Here is an 18,224-nt window from a genome sequence, read left to right on the forward strand (position 1 = left end):
CGGCGCCTTGTTGTTTCTAGTCTGAGTGATGGCTCACCAAACTTCCTCAGAAGATGGGGGTCAGCAAGAGGTTCTATTACTGGTTGCTGGGGAATGAACTCGATGGTGGCAGCTGAGACTTTAGATCCATGGTTTAATAGAGTCTCAAAGTGCTCTTTCCAACGTTGCTTGAGAGCTACATTGTCCTTAAGAAGGGTGGAGCTGTCCTGAGATTGCAGACGGGTTGTGCCACTTGAGGTTGGCCCATAGATGGCTTTCATTGCTTGAAAAAAAATTCTCATATCATGTTGATCAGCGAAGTTCTGGATCTCCATGGGCTGTGCATGCCACCACTGATTCTTGATGTCACACAGCCTCCTTTGAGCTACAGCTTTAAGCTGCTAAGTCTCTTGTTTTTGCTGGTTAGAGGGTTCATTTTGCCAAGTGCAAAATGTGCTTCTCATCTGAAGAGTCAGTGCTAGGATTTCCTTGCTGTTCTCATCAAACCAATCCTGATGGTGGTGAGTGGAGTATCCAATCGATTCAGCACATGCCTTGTGAATAATGGTCTTGAACTCCTCCCAATGTGTTTGGATATCACTGCTGTTGTCAGGTAGGTCAGAGAGCCTCTCAATGAGGCGTTGCTGAAGGGTCTCACGACTAGCGTGATTTTGAAGTGCCCTAATGTTAAATCTCTTCTGCATTCCTTTCAGTTGTTTTGGTGTTGTGGTCCAAGCCTCGTGTTCATAATTGATCTGACCAAACAATGCCCTGTCCAGCAGACATCCATACCTTTCATCACTCATGTAATATGGATATCAGTACAATCATGGGCTCCAATGATGACATAGTCAAGAAGATACCAGTGTCCAGAATGTGGGTGTTTCCAAGTGGTCTTATATTTGTCCGTCTGTTTAAAGATGGTATTTGTGATAAGCAATCATGCTCCACACATTTGCTGAGGAAGAGAATGCCCTTAGAGTTGACTTTCCCCACCCCTTCTTTCCCAGTGGTGCCTCCCCAGAGTTTGGGGAACCAGCTGAGAGCACATCACACAGGTCTGCGCCACACACAGAGGCCAGGGACACCGCGCCTTTGTTAGTTGCTGATGGTTACTAGCTAAAGGAAATCAGCAGAGTGTGCAGCAGGCTCAAGATAGAAGACTGAGACCCTTAATCCAGCCTTGAGCAGAAATCAGGATGCTCAGCAGAGGCCACTACATTTTGCTGTTATTTCTCCAGAAACCAAAATAGAAAATACTCCCTCTAGTGGTATCATTGAATTCGATGTTCAAATGTACTGTCAGAAAATCTGGACTCCCACACAAGCTGTGCAAAAATGAGACAGAAATAGAAAGGGACCATCTGTGACAAGCACCAAATCCTTTGCAATCCTGAAGTGGCAAAGGCCAGTGCCTGGGAGCACCATATCTTCTGTGATGTGATTTGTCTGTTAGTTTCAGAGATATGAATTAAGCCAACTGCAAAGCCAAAATCCCCAAAGTAGGGCAAATGTGGGGCTGGTGTCACTTCAGGGGTAGAGTTAATGTAGGTTGTGGACTTTATTTTGAATTTCCAGACTTTCAAAGGTTGGGGATTCTTTTAAGTTTAGCCTGAACTCTTAACCATTGCTCAAAAATCAGGAATTTATGGAGTATGTGTTTGTTTTTTTATTTACCTACTAACTACAGCAAAAGGCTGCTGTAAGAATATTTACCCTTAGCATCACCTCACAGTTTTGGTCTGGGACAGATTAGTTTAGTAATCTCACACACAGACCAGTTCTCATAGGTGAAAAGAGACACAGAGCCCAGGAAAAGGTCTCAAACAAAATGAGTTACACACTCCTGTGGCTCAAGAGAAGCTGTCTACACTTCCTTCTGGGTTCAGAACAGTGGAGTTTTATCCCATTTTCAATAACCTAGACAAAAAGAGTAACCAGGCCCCACTCTCCTTAAGCCCAGAAAGTGTGGCACAACAGGATGTTGGGTCAAGCAAGCAAGTCCCAAAGAGCCGACCGTTCAAAGGCAGAACGGGGCCAATACAAGCACAGGTGGAGTATGTTCATAAGAGCAGGAAGACTCCATGGAAAAGGGACAGCTGGGATGAAACAAAGAAATCTTTTGGGAAGTGGCCAGTTTGTCAAGGCTGAGGCTGAATTTACTCAGTTCTTCTCCCACCTTGGCCTCATAAAATGGTACCCACATGTACAAAAAAAAAAAAAAAAAAAAAAAGAGAAATATTTCCAGTGACTAGGAAAGGGCCAGGCTGCACTTGAAAGTGAATGCAGACAAGAAGACCAGTCTTCTGCCTACACTCTGCTTTGGTTAGCAACAATCCCAGGCAACCTCTGCTGGGCTAAGGTGTGTAGGCAGCTGAGCTGCTTTGGCACATGTAGCAAGTGGTTCCAAAACAGATGCTGTCATGGAGCCAAAGAGCTGACACCCGAAAGAAAGTCTATGAAGCTGGCATGACAGCTGCGAGGGTGCTTATTACTATTATTACTACAGCACTTTGGCTTCTAAACATGAACCAGAGCAGGAAGCAAATATGAAATGGACTAATTGGCTCCCGTAATAGCAGGGGTTCAGCTTTGGGAGGGAAGCAGTCCCTGCCACAGAGAGGTAGGCAGAGAACACATATGCTGGCAGAGGGTAGATTCTCCTTGCCCAGGCCATTACTGATAATCCTCACGGCCAGGGGAAGACCCTGTGCAAGTCAGATACACCAGTTACTCTGATGCAATAAAACTGAGCAAAGCTTCAGGGAAGCCGGGCAGGGGCTGGAGGAAGGAGGAAGGGTAACAAGTGGGGAACAAAGGAAAAGTGACTAACCCAGAAACCATGCAAACTTGCTTCATAGGTTGAAATGGAAAAAAGGCTACTCCAACGCCTTTACTCACTGGTGCATTCATTCTCCTTAAACTGGAAATATAGGGGAGAAACTCTACACACACACACTTTGGGTATGTCTACACTGGCAGAGTTACATCATCGCTCAGAGAGCAGTGAAAAGAAACCGCGGTTGGGTGTTCACACTGTCAGCTGCTTGCACAATAGTGTGTTCACACATGTGGCACTTGCATCGGTATTTGGAGCAGTGCACTCTGGGCAGCTATCCCACAGAGCATCACTTCCTCTTGTGCCGCTAAGATTTGTGGGAAGGCGGAGGGGGCCGTGGGGCATCCTGGGTCCTGTCCCAATGCCCTCTGATGCATTGCTTAGCATCCCAGCAATCCCTGCGCTTCCGTCTGCATTTGGCGCCATCTTTCAATGGTTTGTGTACTGCGCGCTCTGCCTCTTCAGTCTGCAGGAATGGATCCTGCAGTGGTGACCAATATGCTGCTCGATCTCACTAACACGTGACGAGTGGCAGTGGAGTTATTCCTTAAACTACAAAGGCAAGAGGAGTGCGACATTGATCTTGCCACATATAGTAGCTACGACTGAAGATTACTTGTGGCATTCACGGAGGTGCTGATCACAGTGGAATGCCGCTTTTGGGCTCTGGAAATAAGCCTGAATGCTTATTTGTCATGCACGTCTGGGCTGCAGAACTTTTGGATGAGGAAAGCCACATTTATGGGACTGTGTGATGAGCTCGCCCCAGCCCTGCGGTGCAAGGACATGAGAATGAGAGCTACCCTGTCATTAGAGAAGTGCATGGCGATTGCACTGTGGAAACTGGCTACTCCAGACTGCTATCAATCGGTCACTAACCAGTTTGGAGTGGGAAAGTTGACCGTTGGATTCATGTTGACAGAAGTGTGCAGGGCCATTAATTGCATCCAGCTCCGAAAGACCGTGACTCTTGGCAATGTGTGTGACATTGTGGATGGTTTTGCACAAATGGGCTTCCCTAACTGCGGAGGGGCGATAGATGGCACACATATTCCAATTCTGGCACAAGACCATCTAGCCACTGAGTACATTAATCTGAAGGGGTATTTCTCTATGGTTCTCCAAGCGCTTGTGGATCACTGTGGACATTTCACGAACATTAACGCAGGCTCGTCCAGAAAGATGCATGATGCACGCATCTTTCGGAACATGGGCCTGTTCAGGAAGCTGCAAGGTGGAACTTTCTTCCCGGACCAGAAGATCACCGTAGGAGAAGTCGAAATGCCCATTCTGATCCTGGGAGACCCTGCCTACCCCTGAATGCCATGGCTTATGAAGCCATATACGGGAACCTTGACAGCAAGGAGCAGTTCAACAACAGGCTGAGCAAGTGCAAAATACTTGTTGAGTATGCTTTTGGCCGTTTAAAGGCCCCGCTGGCACTACCTATATAGGAGACTGAACCTGGCTGATGACAATATTCCTATGCTTATAGCCACACGCTGTGCACTCCATAATATTTGTGAAGGGAAGGGTGAAAGCTTCACTCAGGGCTGGACCGCCGAGGCTCAGCACTTGGGGGCTGAATTTGAACAGCCAGAGACCAGGGCCATAAGGATCAGGGATGCCCTGAGGTAGCAATTTGAAGCTGAAAGCCACTAATATTTGTTGCTATGCTTGGGAGTGCAGTGCTTGTAATACTAGGAGGTGATTGTGATTGGTGCAGACGATGCACTGCGGAGATTTAAGAAAATTGCCTGTTGCTTTGCAGGGCTCTGTTTGGTTTCAATTAATGGCATAAAGATTGCTTTCAAACCAAAACAATTCTTTTATTAAAAAACAACAACCAGAGGAGAGAGACAAACAAAAAACACATCAGCACTGTGGGGGATGGGAGGGTCTCAGGAGGAGGTGGGATCCCAGGACCGTTAAAGATTTGTGTATGTCCAGGTATCATAAGCAACCTTCTCCTTTGGAGTACAGTGCAGCAGGTACTGTTCTTCAGCAGAGGGACTGGTGTTGAGTGCAGTGAGTACTGGGAATCCGCAGGGCTGGACTGTGACTGGGCAGGAATGGAATGCAGCAGGTACAGACTGGAGCCAGGAGGTTGATAGTGTGTTGGCGGCGTCTGGGGGGGGGGGCGCATGGGAGTGTTTTGTGACAACAGTTGCAGAGGAGGGCAGGCACAGAGCTGCTTGGTTTGCAGTGCTAGTAGCGCCTGAAGCATGTCCACTTGGCGCTCCATACGTTTAAGAGCCGCTCCGTGGCTTCGTTCTGGTGCGCTGCGTTCTCCTTTTGGTCCCTCTTCTCACTGCCCCGCCATTCCTTCAATTCTTGTTTTTCAGCCATGGAGTGTATGGTGACATCACGCAGAAAGTCCTCTTTAGTTCTTCGTGGCTGCTTTCTAATTCTGCGCAGCCATTCAGCTGGCGATAAAAAAGAGGGAGGCTGGGCTCCCAAGGTCATATCTGTGAAGCCAAAATGCAACATTTTACAGAAGCAGTATTGTTTCCAACACACAGACCACTGATTCAGTGATTTAAAACACAGCCACTATTCACGTACCTGTCACTAACTGGCTGACCCCAGGCAAGCACACATGAGCCACAAGACCCCCAAAATGGTGAGTAGTCGCAGGAGTGGCAGGGGAAATCAGTGTTCCAGGACCGTACTGTACACTGGGCACGTGGCTCTTGGGGAGAGCCACCACTGTAGGTGGGGGCCTTATAATCATTACTGTCCCCACATTTTCCACAGGCTGTGTTCATTATGGAAGATATCTCACTGCTGAGGGTGAGCAGGGAATTAAGGGTGGGTCTTCTCCAAGACTGTGGCTTCTGCCCTGGCCCTTCTGCAGCTCACCTGTGCGCAGCATTGGTCGTCCCCCCCACCACCCGCCAGAGACGGCAGAGTGGCGCAGGAAAGTTACCCTTAAGGGGGCAAGAAACAAAGCAGCTCTGCCAAAGGACCTGCGGCAGTGGATTGCCCAGTATCTCCATGAGAATTTCCTGGAGATCTCTGAGGCAGATTCCCATGAACTGAGGGAGTCAATCAACACCCTGTTCCATCGCTCAGACTGGGCATGTGGTGGTACGCGCATCATAAAGACACAAGCTTGCTTTCTGCAACTCCCGTGCCCCCAATAACTTACTTCAGCAATTCCCAAAATCAAAGCCACTTACCAGGGGCCTCCTCTCCTGTGCTTCACCAAGCTCCCATCGCTGTGACTGCTTAGCCTCCTCTGGGGTAGAGAAGAGCTCCTGATTGCATGCATCTCTGACCTCTGAGTCATCCTCTGCGTCCCCCTCCCCCTCCACATCCTCGTCCAAGATTTCCTCCTCCTGGCTCAGTCCACTCTCAACTGGCACGTGAGCCACCGAAGCATCCACAGTGGCCTTCACAGTGGAGGCGGGGTCACCACCGAGTATCGCGTCCAGCTCTTTGTAGAACCAGCAGCTCGTGGGCGCAGCACCAGAGCGGCGGTTTGCCTCCCGTGCCTTGTAGTAGGCATTCCGCAGCTCCTTCACTTTGACCCTGCACTGCAGAGTGTGCCGGTCATGGCCCCTTTCTGACATGCATTGTGAAATCTGTCTGTAGGTATCATAATTCGTGCAACTGGAGTGAGTTGGGACTGGACAGAAGACGGTTACTCACCGTTGTAACTGTTGTTCTTCGAGATGTGTTGCTCATATCCATTCCATTAGGTGTGTGCGCGCCGCGTGCACGATCGTCGGAAGATTTTCTACCCTAGCAACACCGGCGGGTCGGCTGTGGAGCCCCCTAGAGTGGCGCCTTCATGGCGCTGAATATATACCCCAGCCGACCCGGCGCCCCCTCAGTTCCTTCTTGCCGGCTACTCCGACAGTGGGGACGGGGGGCGGGTTTGGAATGGATATGAGCAACACATCTCGAAGAACAGTTACAACGGTGAGTAACCGTCTTTTCTTCTTCGAGTGCTTGCTCATATCCATTCCATTAGGTGACTCCCAAGCCCAACTTAGGTGGTGGGGTCGGAGTGAGACATTGCTGTGTGCAAAACCGCTGATCCGAAAGCAGCATCGTCTCTGGACTGCTGCACTAGTGCATAGTGAGCTGCAAATGTGTGGACTGATGACCAAACCGCCGCTCTACAAATGTCCTGGATCGGAACATGTGCCAGGAAAGCAGTCGAGGAAGCTTGGGCCCTCGTGGAGTGAGCGGTGAGGTGCGGTGCTGAGACACCTGCCAGGTCATAGCTAGTCCGGATGCAAGACGTAATCCAGGAGGATAGGCGTTGTGAGGAGACCGGTGAGCCTTTCATTCGGTCGGCCACTGCAACGAAGAGTTGCGTCGTCTTTCTAAAGTGCTTTGTGCGGTCAATATAGAAGGCCAGGGCCCTACGTACGTCCAGGGAATGCAAACATTGATCCTGGCGAGTGGCATGTGGTTTAGGATGAAAGACCGGGAGAAATATATCCTGGTTGATATGAAAAGGAGAAACCACCTTAGGGAGAAAGGCAGGGTGTGGACGAAGCTGCACTTTATCCTTGTGAAAAACTGTGTAAGGGGGCTCAGATGTAAGCGCCCTGAGTTCAGAAACACGCCTTGCTGAGGTGATGGCTACGAGGAAGGCTGTCTTCCAGGATAGGTACAGAAGTGAACAGGTGGCCAGTGGCTCGAATGGAGGACCTGTGAGCTTGGAGAGAACCAGGTTGAGGTCCCACGTCGGGACCGGCTGACGTTGTTGTGGGTACATCCGGTCTAAGCCCTTGAGGAATCTAACGACCATCGGGTTAGAGAATACCGAGGACGCGAGTTCCCCTGGGTGAAAGGCCGATATAGCGGCCAGGTGAACTCTAATTGAAGATATCGCCAACCCCTGCTGTTTTAGGGAGAGGAGATATTCCAAAATGAGGGGAATGGGTGCCTGCAACGGGGACGTGGCTCGTTGTTCGCACCAACAGGAGAACCGCTTCCACTTGGCCAGGTACGTGGTGCGTGTTGAGGGCTTTCTACTGCTCAGCAAAATCTGTTGGACAGAGAGCGAGCATTGCTGCTCTGCCTGGGTGAACCATGGAGCAGCCACGCCGTGAGGTGGAGTGATTGCAGGTCGGGGTGACGCAACCGGCCGTGGTCCTGAGAGATGAGATCCGGACATAACGGAAGCGGGATCGGAGTCTGAACCGAGAGTTCCAACAGTGTGGTGTACCAATGTTGTCTCGGCCACGCTGGAGCGATCAGAATTACCTGTGCCTGGTCTCTGCGCAATTTGAGCAGTACCTTGTGGACCAGAGGAAACGGAGGGAAGGCATAAAACAGGTGGTCTTTCTAGGGAAGGAGAAACGCATCCGAGAGGGAGCCCGGAGCTCGACCTTGTAGGGAGCAGAACACGTGGCACTTCCTGTTGTCTCGGGATGCAAACAGGTCTATCTGGGGAAACCCCCACCTCCGGAAGATGGAATGTATGATGTCCGGACGGATAGACCACTCGTGTGTCTGGAAGGACCTGCTGAGTCGGTCCGCTAGAGTGTTCTGGACTCCAGGGAGGAACGATGCCGTGAGATGGATTGAGTGGGCGATGCAGAAGTCCCACAGGCGAATGGCCTCTTGGCATAGAACTGACGAACGTGCTCCTCCTTGCTTGTTGATGTAAAACATGGCCGTGGTGTTGTCGATGAGAACTAACACACAACGGCCACGTAGTTGATTGAGAAATGCCTGGCACGCCAGGCGCACCGCCATCAGCTCCCGAACATTGATGTGCAGGGCTAACTGGGGTGCAGTCCACAGGCCCTGGGTATGGTGTCCGTTGAGATGGGCGCCCCAACCCAGAGATGAAGCGTCTGTGACCAGGTGCAGAGAGGGTTGTGGGGTGTGAAAAGGCATCCCCTCGCAGACCACATTGTGATCTAGCCACCAGGTGAGGGAGGTCAGGACCGAGTTCGGGACCGTGACCACCATGTTCAGGCTGTCCCGATGTGGACGGTATATTGATGACACCCAGGTCTGGAGTGGGCGAAGCCGAAGTCTGGCATGCCTGGTTACGTACGTGCAGGAAGCCATGTGACCCAGCAGGGTAAGGCACGACCTCACCGTGGTAGTTGGGAAGGCCTGGAGCCCTTGAATGAGGCTCGTGATGGTGCCAAAGCGGTTGTCTGGCAGGATGGCTTGTGCACGTCTGGAGTCTAGAACTGCGCCGATGAAATCTATTCTCTGGGTAGGTTCTAGAGTGGATTTGTCCTTGTTGAGTAGGATGCCCAACTCGTTGAATGTGTGCACTATTCTGTGGATGTGAGCTTGAACTTGCTCTTTGGTGCGACCGCGTACCAGCCAGTCGTCTAGGTACGGGAACACCTGTATCCCTTGCCGACGAAGGTACGCTGCCACGACAGCCATACATTTCGTGAACACTCTTGGGGCCGAGGATAGGCCAAAGGGAAGGACTGCAAATTGGTAGTGCACCATGTTTACCACGAATCGCAGGAAGCGTCTGTGAGGTGGGTAAATTGAGATGTGAAAGTATGCGTCTTTCATGTCGAGGGCGGCGAACCAGTCTCCAGGATCGAGGGAGGGGATAATGGCCCCCAAAGAGACCATGCGGAACTTCAACTTTACTACGAATTTGTTGAGTCCGCGCAAGTCCAAGATGGGCCGCAGGCCTCCTTTGGACTTGGGGGATCAGGAAGTAACGGGAATAAAATCCCCTGCCCCTTAACTCTACTGGAACCTCCTCTATGGCCCCCATAGCAAGGAGCGTGGAAACCTCCTGTATAAGAAGTTGCTCGTGAGAAGGGTCCCTGAAGAGGGACGGGGAAGGGGGGTGGGAGGGGGGAATAGAAGAAAACTGGATAGTGTATCCCCTCTCCACTGTGCGGAGGACCCAACGGTCCGAAGTTATAAGGGACCAAGCACGGTGGAAGTGGGAGAGACGATCCCGAAAGGAGGGGGCTGGATCCTGGGGGATGACTGGGGCGCCGTCCTCGACCGCACCTTCAAAAGTTCTGCCTGGGGCCTGAAGGTGGTCTAGGTGGCCCCTGGTTCTGGCCGGGTTGAGGGCCGGCCCACCTTCTTCTACCACCTCGCCCTCGCCTCCGGGTCGAGTCCTGTCTCTGACGAGGCGGGGGGGGTAGAAGCGCTGAGGCTGCGGCCTAAATGGTCTGCGCTGAGGGCCCACAACATGCATCCCCAGGGAGCGCATGATTGTTCTCGAGTCCTTGAGGCTCTGCAGACGAGAGTCCGTCTTGTCCGAGAACAATCCATGTCCCTCAAAGGGCAGATCCTGTAGGGTTTGCTGCAGCTCCGGAGGCAAACACGAAACCTGAAGCAAGGAGATCCTCCGCATAGCGATACCCGAAGCCAGGGTCCTCGCAGCTGAGTCTGCTATGTCCAAGGAGGCCTGCAAGGAGGTCCGAGCCACCTTCTTACCCTCCTCTACCATGGCTCCAAACTCTTCCCTGGACTCTTGGGGAATCAACTCCTTAAACTTCCCCATAGAGTTCCAGGAGTTAAAATTGTAACGGCTCAATAGCGCCTGTTGGTTCGCCGCTCTAAGTTGCAGCCCTCCGGCTGAGTAAACCTTACGGCCAAACAAATCGAGCCGCTTAGCCTCTTTTGATTTAGGCGCTGCAGCCTGCTGGCCGTGGCGCTCTCGTGCGTTCACTGATGCCACCACCAATGAACACGGTTGGGGGTGGGTATACAAGTACCCGTAGTCCTTAGACGGGACAAAGTACTTCCTTTCCACCCCTCTCGCTGTGGGTAGGATAGAGGCAGGAGTTTGCCATATCGTATCCGCATTGGTTTGTATCGTGCGGATCAGGGGTAGCGCCACCCTCGATGGGGCATCCGCTCCGAGGATGTTCACGATAGGGTCCTGTACTTCCACTATCTCCTCCGCCTGCAGGTCCATATTACGGGCCATCCTACGCAGGAGATCCTGGTGAGCCCGAAGATCTATCGGAGGGGGACCCGTACATGAAGTGCCCGCCACTGCCTCATCCGGAGAGGAGGAGGAAGACGCCTCCGGTGGTACTGGATCCAAGGGGGGGTCCTGATCCCCCTGCTCTTGGGCCGGAGCATCACCTGTACTCGGGTCTATGGTGTCAGGTGGCGTGGACACGGAAGGCTCCATGCCCCCTGGCGGAGGTCGAGAGATGGTGGATTCTGGGGCCCTTCTAACCGAGTGACCCGAGCGAGAGGTCGATGGTATTGGAGCCCCTTGCTCCTGGTGGTACGCCCACGGGGTCCAAAATGACCAGTGAGATGGTCCATGGGAGTGGTCCTCTGCCAACTCCTGCCAATGGCCCAAGTTCCGTTCCTCGGCTTGCCCTTGAGGGGGGTATGCCGATCTCGACAGGTCCTCCGAGGAGCGAGACACCGATCTTGACGGCCATGGCGGTGCCGAGAGAGATGAAACGATCCCTGTGTGCTGTGGTGCCGCACGGTACCGGTCCGGAGATGATCTATCTCTGCGCGGTGCCGGCGAACGGTGCCGGGACCGCGATCGGTGCCGATGACCTCGTCGGTGCCGGGAGCCGGATCTGGACCTCGACGAGGACCTGGAGTATGCCCGGTGCCGGGAGCGGCCTCTCGACGTCGAGCGTCGACCGTAGCGGTGCAGAGAACTACGTCTCGACGTTGATCGGTGCCGACGATCATATCGGTGCCGAGACGTAGAGCGGTGCCGCGAAGAAGATCTTGGCCGCGAGTACGACCGGTGCCGAGGCGATATTCGGTGCCGGGACTGCGAGCGGCGTGGGGACCTGCTTCGGGACCTGGATCGGTGCCGAGGTTCCAGCCCTTGCGATGGAGGGCGCATCAAGGCAGGTTTCCCCCTCGACTGGACCGGGCGAGTCAACGGTGCAGTCGGTGCCGGTGGTTGAGGCGGTGCCGGCTCCGTGAGAGCTATTAAGTCTCTCGCCGCCGCGAAGGTCTCTGGAGTCGACGGGAGGCACTGTATCACCGCCGGTCTCGGTGGAGACGCTATCTGCACCGGACTCAACGGCCTCGGCGCCGGAGTCGACGGTGCTGGAGGCACCTGTTTCCGGTGCTCCACCGGCGGACGCGGCTCTACCCCCGGCACTGGGGGAGCCGGCGTCTTCGGCACGGATGTCCCCGTCTTATGGGCTTTTTTATGCCCCGGGGATAATGACCGGCGCCGAGGCACTGCTTGCGGTGCCGACGAGGTCCGGTGCCGGGGAGGCTTGTCTGACGCCACTCGCGTGGTCGTCATAGCCGGTGCCGCCGGGGCACTGCGCACCGAGGTGCTAGGTGCCGGGGCCTGACTTGTAGATGGAGCGTCCGGACTAAGTGCCGCCTCCATCAGGAGTTGCCGGAGCCGAAAGTCCCGCTCCTTCTTGGTCCTTGGTCTGAAGGCCTTACAGATCTTGCACTTATCTGTTTGATGGGACTCTCCCAGGCACTTCAGACAGGAGTCGTGCGGGTCGCTCGTGGGCATAGGCTTAGCGCAGGAGGCGCACTGCTTGAAGCCGGGAGCGTTGGGCATGAGCCCGGCCCCGCGGCCGGGGGAGAAAGGGGGAGACGACCCCCTTAATCCCCTGAACTACTTAGAACAACTAAAACAACTTTTAAACTATTTAACTATTTAACTATAAACACTAGAACTATAACTATAACTAAGCTAGGGAGAGTGGAGAACAGCTAAGCAGCGCTCCACAGTTCCAACGACCGTCAGGGGCGGTAAGAAGGAACTGAGGGGGCGCCGGGTCGGCTGGGGTATATATTCAGCGCCATGAAGGCGCCACTCTAGGGGGCTCCACAGCCGACCCGCCGGTGTTGCTAGGGTAGAAAATCTTCCGACGATCGTGCACGCGGCGCGCACACACCTAATGGAATGGATATGAGCAAGCACTCGAAGAAGAACCTCCTCTTCCCAAATGCTGATGAGGTCCAGCAGCTCGGCATTGCTCCAAGTGGAGGATCGCCTGGTGCATGGAGCAGGCATGGTCACCTGGAAAGATGCGCTGAGACGACTGCACGCATCACCGAGCAAACAGGAAGGGGTCTTTCAAAATTCCCAAGGAATTTAAGGGATGGGGCTCATGGTTGGTCACCTGAGGGTAGGGCAGTAGAGTTCAAACCGATGACCAGCGAGGTGAGAACAGGCATTGTGGGACACCTCCGGGAGGCCAACTGCAGCACTGTAATCGACCAGGGTGTCTGACTGGCACTGCGACACTGTAGCCCCAGCGCAGAAAGCTGTACACCTCTCATCGGGATGATTTTTTTACAGCACTGCAACTGCGCCGTTTCTGCGCATTAAGTGGCTTGGCGGTGTGTACACCTCAGGAGTTACATCGCAGAAAGCTGCTTTACTGCGCAGAAACTTGCCAGTGTAGACATGGCCCTAGATTTGGGGTGAGAGTTAGATTTCCTGCCTCCGGGGGAAGATTTGACAGAAGGTTGGTAGCCACCATAGTTAGACAGAGCTGAAAACCTGAGACAAGGCCCACTCGTAAAGGATGACATGTTCTCCTCTGTGCATCCCTTTCCTGCACCTGCTTTGGGCTGACACATCCCCTTTCATTGCTGCATGTCTTGTTTTCTTGTTCACCTTCCATTTCAAGCCCTCCCCACAACAATTAGCACATTACCACTTCAGAGGGGTTGACAAATGGCACTAATGTAAAATTAGTTAATTGCAATTAACTAGCTCAATTACTCCAGCATACACCACACTTTATGGACACAGATCCCGCCTCAAGAGCGGAGACCTTTGGGTCTGGGTCACTGTTTGCCTTTGGGGTTATGAGTTCTAAAGTCCCCACAATCCCCTCCCTCTCGGGAGTTGGGCATGGCTCTCTCAGGAGCTCATCAACATTACTTCATTGATTGGCCAGAGGAGGAGCTATAGCACCATACCTTGCCGAAGGCTCGACCCTGTGCTTTCTTCTCCGTCTCAGATGGGAACACGCATGTGGCTGCATAGAACTAGATTCATGGACCAAAACACATCATATGGCCCATTCCAGTCTGAATCCTAGTTCCATGGTTTTCAAGGAACCTCAATGATGTCTTAACTGGGTCTTTAACTTCTGGAAGGGAAGTGTGCAATCCTATCCCACTGCCTGGTACTTATGCCTATAAAAGCTACCTGGGAATTCAGGAGTTTTAAACATGGTGAAAATGAGCAGACAGGAAATAGGGCAAGTTCAGAATAGGAGACAATGAGAGAGGGGAGCTGGAAGCAGAGAAAATGCAACAGGAGGAGGCGGCGGCGGCAGTAGCAGGAACTCTAACTGGGACAGCATATGGATCTTGAAGAAGCTGCATGAACAGTGGGAAAATGGAAGTAAGGAAAGGGTTAGGCTGTGATGTGAGTGCTCTTAAAGGTGCTTTTCCAGGAGCTTGTGAGAATCCAGCACCTTCAGACATCTCTGGGAAGACTAACAGCTAGGCTAGGAAAGGGATTCAGCAATACTGGCTTTAGCAAGGAGCGTTCACCATAAGAATGGGAGATTAATAAAGAAAGCAGTCACCAGCACCCCACATCACAAAGCTGTCCTGTCCCGTTCCTAACAGGCTAGTAATATCACGCAGCTAGACAGCCACTCAGGCGACTCAGTAGCCTCAATGGAGCAGAAGTGTTCCAAGTGCCTCCGTAAGCCTGGCAACTGGGAATGCTCGGTTCTTTTCAAGTCCTTTGTGAGAGTCACCAGCTCCTCAGCTCCTGCATCTAGCTTAGGGGTGGGCAAACTTTTTGGCCCAAGGGCCACATTGGGGTTGCGAAACTGTATGGAGGGCCAGCAGAGAAGGCTGTGCCTCGCCAAACAGCCTGGTCCCCACCCCCTATACCCCCCGCAACTTCCCGCCCACCTCAGCAGCCCTGACCCATCCAACTGCCCCCCTCAGCAGCCCTGACCCATCCAACTCCCCTCGCTCCTTGCCCCCAGGACCCCACCCCCATCCAACCGCCCCTATTCCCCATCCCCTGACCCCATCCACACCCCCGCCCTCGAGACTCCCACGCTTATCCAACCAGGGCCGGCTCCAGGCACCAGCCCACCAAGCATGTGCTTGGGACAGTGCCTGGAGGGGGACGGCGTGGCGGGGCGCTCCGGCCCGAGAGTGGGGCCGCGACTGGGCTTACCGCCCTCCCCGTGGCGCTCTGGCCGCTGGGAAGAGCAGAGCCGCGGCGGGCTCGCCGCCCTCCCCCCGGCGCTTTGGCCCGGTTGGGGATTGCAGGCCCGCGGCCGGGCTCGGCGCCCTCCCCTGCTGCGCGGGGGGGGAGAGGGGGAAGAGGGGAGGGCGGAAGGCGGCAGGTGGCTTTTTTCCCTAGGGCAGCCAAAAAGCCAGAGCCGGGCCTGTATCCAACCCCCACACACACGTTCCCTGTCCCCTGACTGCCCCCCAGAACCTCCGCCCCATCCAACCGCCCCCCCCCGTCTTCCCACCGGGACCCCTGCCCCTTATCCAACTCCCCGGCCCCCTTACCATGCTGCTCAGAGCAGCATGTCTGGCTGCCGCACTACCTGGCAGGAGCGCGCAGCCCCGCCGCCCAGAGTACTGCCTGCGCGGTGGCGTAGCTGTGGGGGAGGGAGGACAGCAGGGGAGGGGCCGGGGGCTAGCCTCCCGGGCCGGGAGCTCAAGGGCCAGGCAGGACGGTCCCATGGGCCGGATGTGGCCCGCAGGCCATAGTTTGCCCACCTCTGATCTAGCTTCTGCTTTTGCCTTCCTTCCTACACTGGCTGTGAGCTGAAGAATTCTTTCCCTTTATTTACCCTGTTTCCTTGTAGGTATTTATAGAGGCAGATCATTTTCCAACCCCTCCCCTCAAGTTACTTCTACCCTGTATAAATTTAGCTCCTTCGTCTCCCATTTTACCAGTTTTGTTACCCTTCTTTGTATGCTCTAGCAGTTTGTCTCTCTCCTTCTAAACTGTGGAGACCAGAACTACACACAATAGTCTGGCAGCAGGGGGTCTAATCACTCCTGTCTCAGACTTGCTGTTTTCCAGAGAGCTGCCCCCAGTTTGCAGCTGTGTTATCTCCCCTCCCTGAGTGTAAAGGGTCAGTCACTCAGACTGATTCATGTTGATGGCTTGAGATTCCCAGGCTTTATAGCTCACTTGGTTGCCTGCAACTGCCATGTTTATTTCTTCTCCCTCCCAATCATAGGGAGGTCAGCCAATCTGATCACAGATCAATTTTCCACCCCTCCCCAGTTTGTGTGAAGTCTCACTCGTTGTGTGAAGCCCAAGTAGACTCTGTCTCCCTTGTATCTCCATCCTGCCTCAATAAGTGCACTGGAGGCCAGCAAGACCAATTTTCAAAATCAGCCCAGGGTGTTTGGTTATCAGATATTCCTGCCTCAGCTCCCCTATTCTCAACCTGAGACAGGCAACTGGTGGGTTCCTGTTTCTCTCTTCCCACCCTTTTCAGGGATCGAGATTTTCCCTGGCTCCCAGGCACCCATCCCCACAGCACATGAAAGTTCTTCTTGAAGGTTTTGTGCTTTTCTCCCTTGGGCCCAGTCCTGCAGGTCTAGGCAGATTCTAGCCCCGTTGTTCCACTTCCTCCTTTGTTCTTGGACTCTCCAAATATTGTCTCAGATTATTTCCCTGCTTCCTGCACAGGGTTCTCAGGTTCTCTTCCCACTGGTCACCTTTATGTCAGAGTCCTGCTCCCTTTATTTTCCTGAGGGCCTATTTTCCCCCTGTGCGTTTCCCATGTTTCTAAATATTCTGTCCAGAGATGCATGGGGAGGAAGGTAACTTCCCTACAGCAGTGCAGGATTCTCCCACGCCTACGCAGAGAAGCGAAAGGGGGCAGAGAAACATCAGTGGGATTCCCCAATACTCATTCCGCAAGGGGAATGAAATTTTCTCCTGCACAGATGTCAGAACAGCGGGAACCAAGGAGAGGTTGGGTAGGGACACACGTCTCAATGGAGAAAGATTTCCCCACCTCCACTAGAGAGAGAGGCCTGGATTCCCTTTGGATACTAGGTCATTTGAAGAAAAGTAATTCTTCAAGTTGAGCTTTTATCCTCCAATGGAATCTGTGAAATCCCAGGAGGTGAGTAAAGGAAGCAGCTGCATTTCCTTGTGGTCCTAGGGAAAGGACTTCTGCATTCTAATTCTTTTCCTTCCTGCTAGGCCCACTGGGAGCCCAGCTTTTCATCAGTTCTCATCTGTGCACACAGCTAAACAGACACGGACATCAATTGTCAGATGATCTTGCTCACAGGATCCCACAGCAACAGGTGAATGAATGACAGGAGTGTAGCTTAGAAGGGCTGCTTTCCCCACCCCTCACAGAGCACCAAGGGTGGGTAACATTGCAGCCCACGAGAGGGAGGGAGGGCACACTTATCCAGAACATACTCACACCGCACATTTGTTTATTTTCTCCACCTATATAGCTCAGCTACACAAACCAATTTACTGGGCAGCTGCCCCTTTCACATGAGGAAGAGGACACTCCCCCGCCCCCACACAAACACAATTCCTCCCACATGACCCCAACCAATCCAGAAAGCAAGAATGGGCCTTGCACAATGCCCAAGGTTAGTGGATTTTGGCTTTGTCAGACCAGGGAATATGGGAGCCTCAGAGTCCAGAGCCCCACAACTACTAGCTCCCTAGCTCTGAAATCTGACGACTATCATCTCAAGCACCTTAGTGAACCTCAGCTGTTGTGAATATAAATGGAAAAGCATCTCATACAGTCAAGGCCACTGGGGCTCCCAAAAGGAGCCAGGTGGTGAAGGAGACACATTGCCCAAGGGCAATGGATTTGAAGGGAGGGTGGAGCAGAGAGGTAGGCTCATTGGGTGTGTCTGTCTGTTCACAGGTTTTACATTTTAGTTCAAAACTATTTTCACCAGCTCAAACAGAATTAAATCAAAGTTTGTTTGTTTGTTTTTAAAGCATGCTGGGGACTGAACATGGGTATAGTACAGAGCAAACCTCCTCTTTGACTTCTACTCTGACTACAGCTGCCTCCTCTATTCCCATTCTGCGCTACCTATACACATAGTTCTGACCAATAGCTCTCTATTATTCCAGAAATAGGCCTCAGTCAAAAAGGACAGTTAGCAGGTGGGAAACAAACCAAGACAAACTCATTGTAACTTCTAAATCAGACAAAGAGTTCTCAGGTCCATAGAGGAAAGTTAAAACCTTCATATTCAGCCTTCTCTCTCTCTCTCTCTCACACACACACACACACACACACTCCTGCCTGCACATGCCCGCTAGCGTGCTCACCCACATGTACACACAAAAGGAGTTATTTCCTTACTGCAGCCATCTTCATCACTATGGTCCCCACAGTCATTGTCACCATCACATTGCCACTGAGCCGGGATGCACGTGCACTCGCCAAAGGCACTGACTGCACAAGTAAAGTGATTGCGTCCACAGGAACAGTCAGTGCTGCTTGTTACACCTGCAGGGGGAGAGAAA

The 18,224-nt window shown here is 53.0% G+C and overlaps 1 protein-coding gene across 3 annotated transcripts in view; it reads right to left on the reverse strand.

The window, feature by feature from the left end:
- The window catches only part of LRP4 (LDL receptor related protein 4), a 118,032-nt gene that overhangs the window by 47,705 nt on the left and 52,103 nt on the right, over positions 1 to 18,224 (reverse strand). For all 3 annotated transcript variants that reach the window (XM_054027714.1, XM_054027713.1, XM_054027715.1), the window contains exon 2: positions 18,061 to 18,207. In XM_054027714.1, the coding sequence (XP_053883689.1) occupies positions 18,061 to 18,207 (147 nt within the window). The remainder of the gene's footprint in view (positions 1 to 18,060; positions 18,208 to 18,224) is intronic.

This window comes from Malaclemys terrapin, chromosome 4 (genome assembly GCF_027887155.1).
Source record: "Malaclemys terrapin pileata isolate rMalTer1 chromosome 4, rMalTer1.hap1, whole genome shotgun sequence".
Lineage (NCBI taxonomy): Eukaryota > Metazoa > Chordata > Testudines > Emydidae > Malaclemys > Malaclemys terrapin.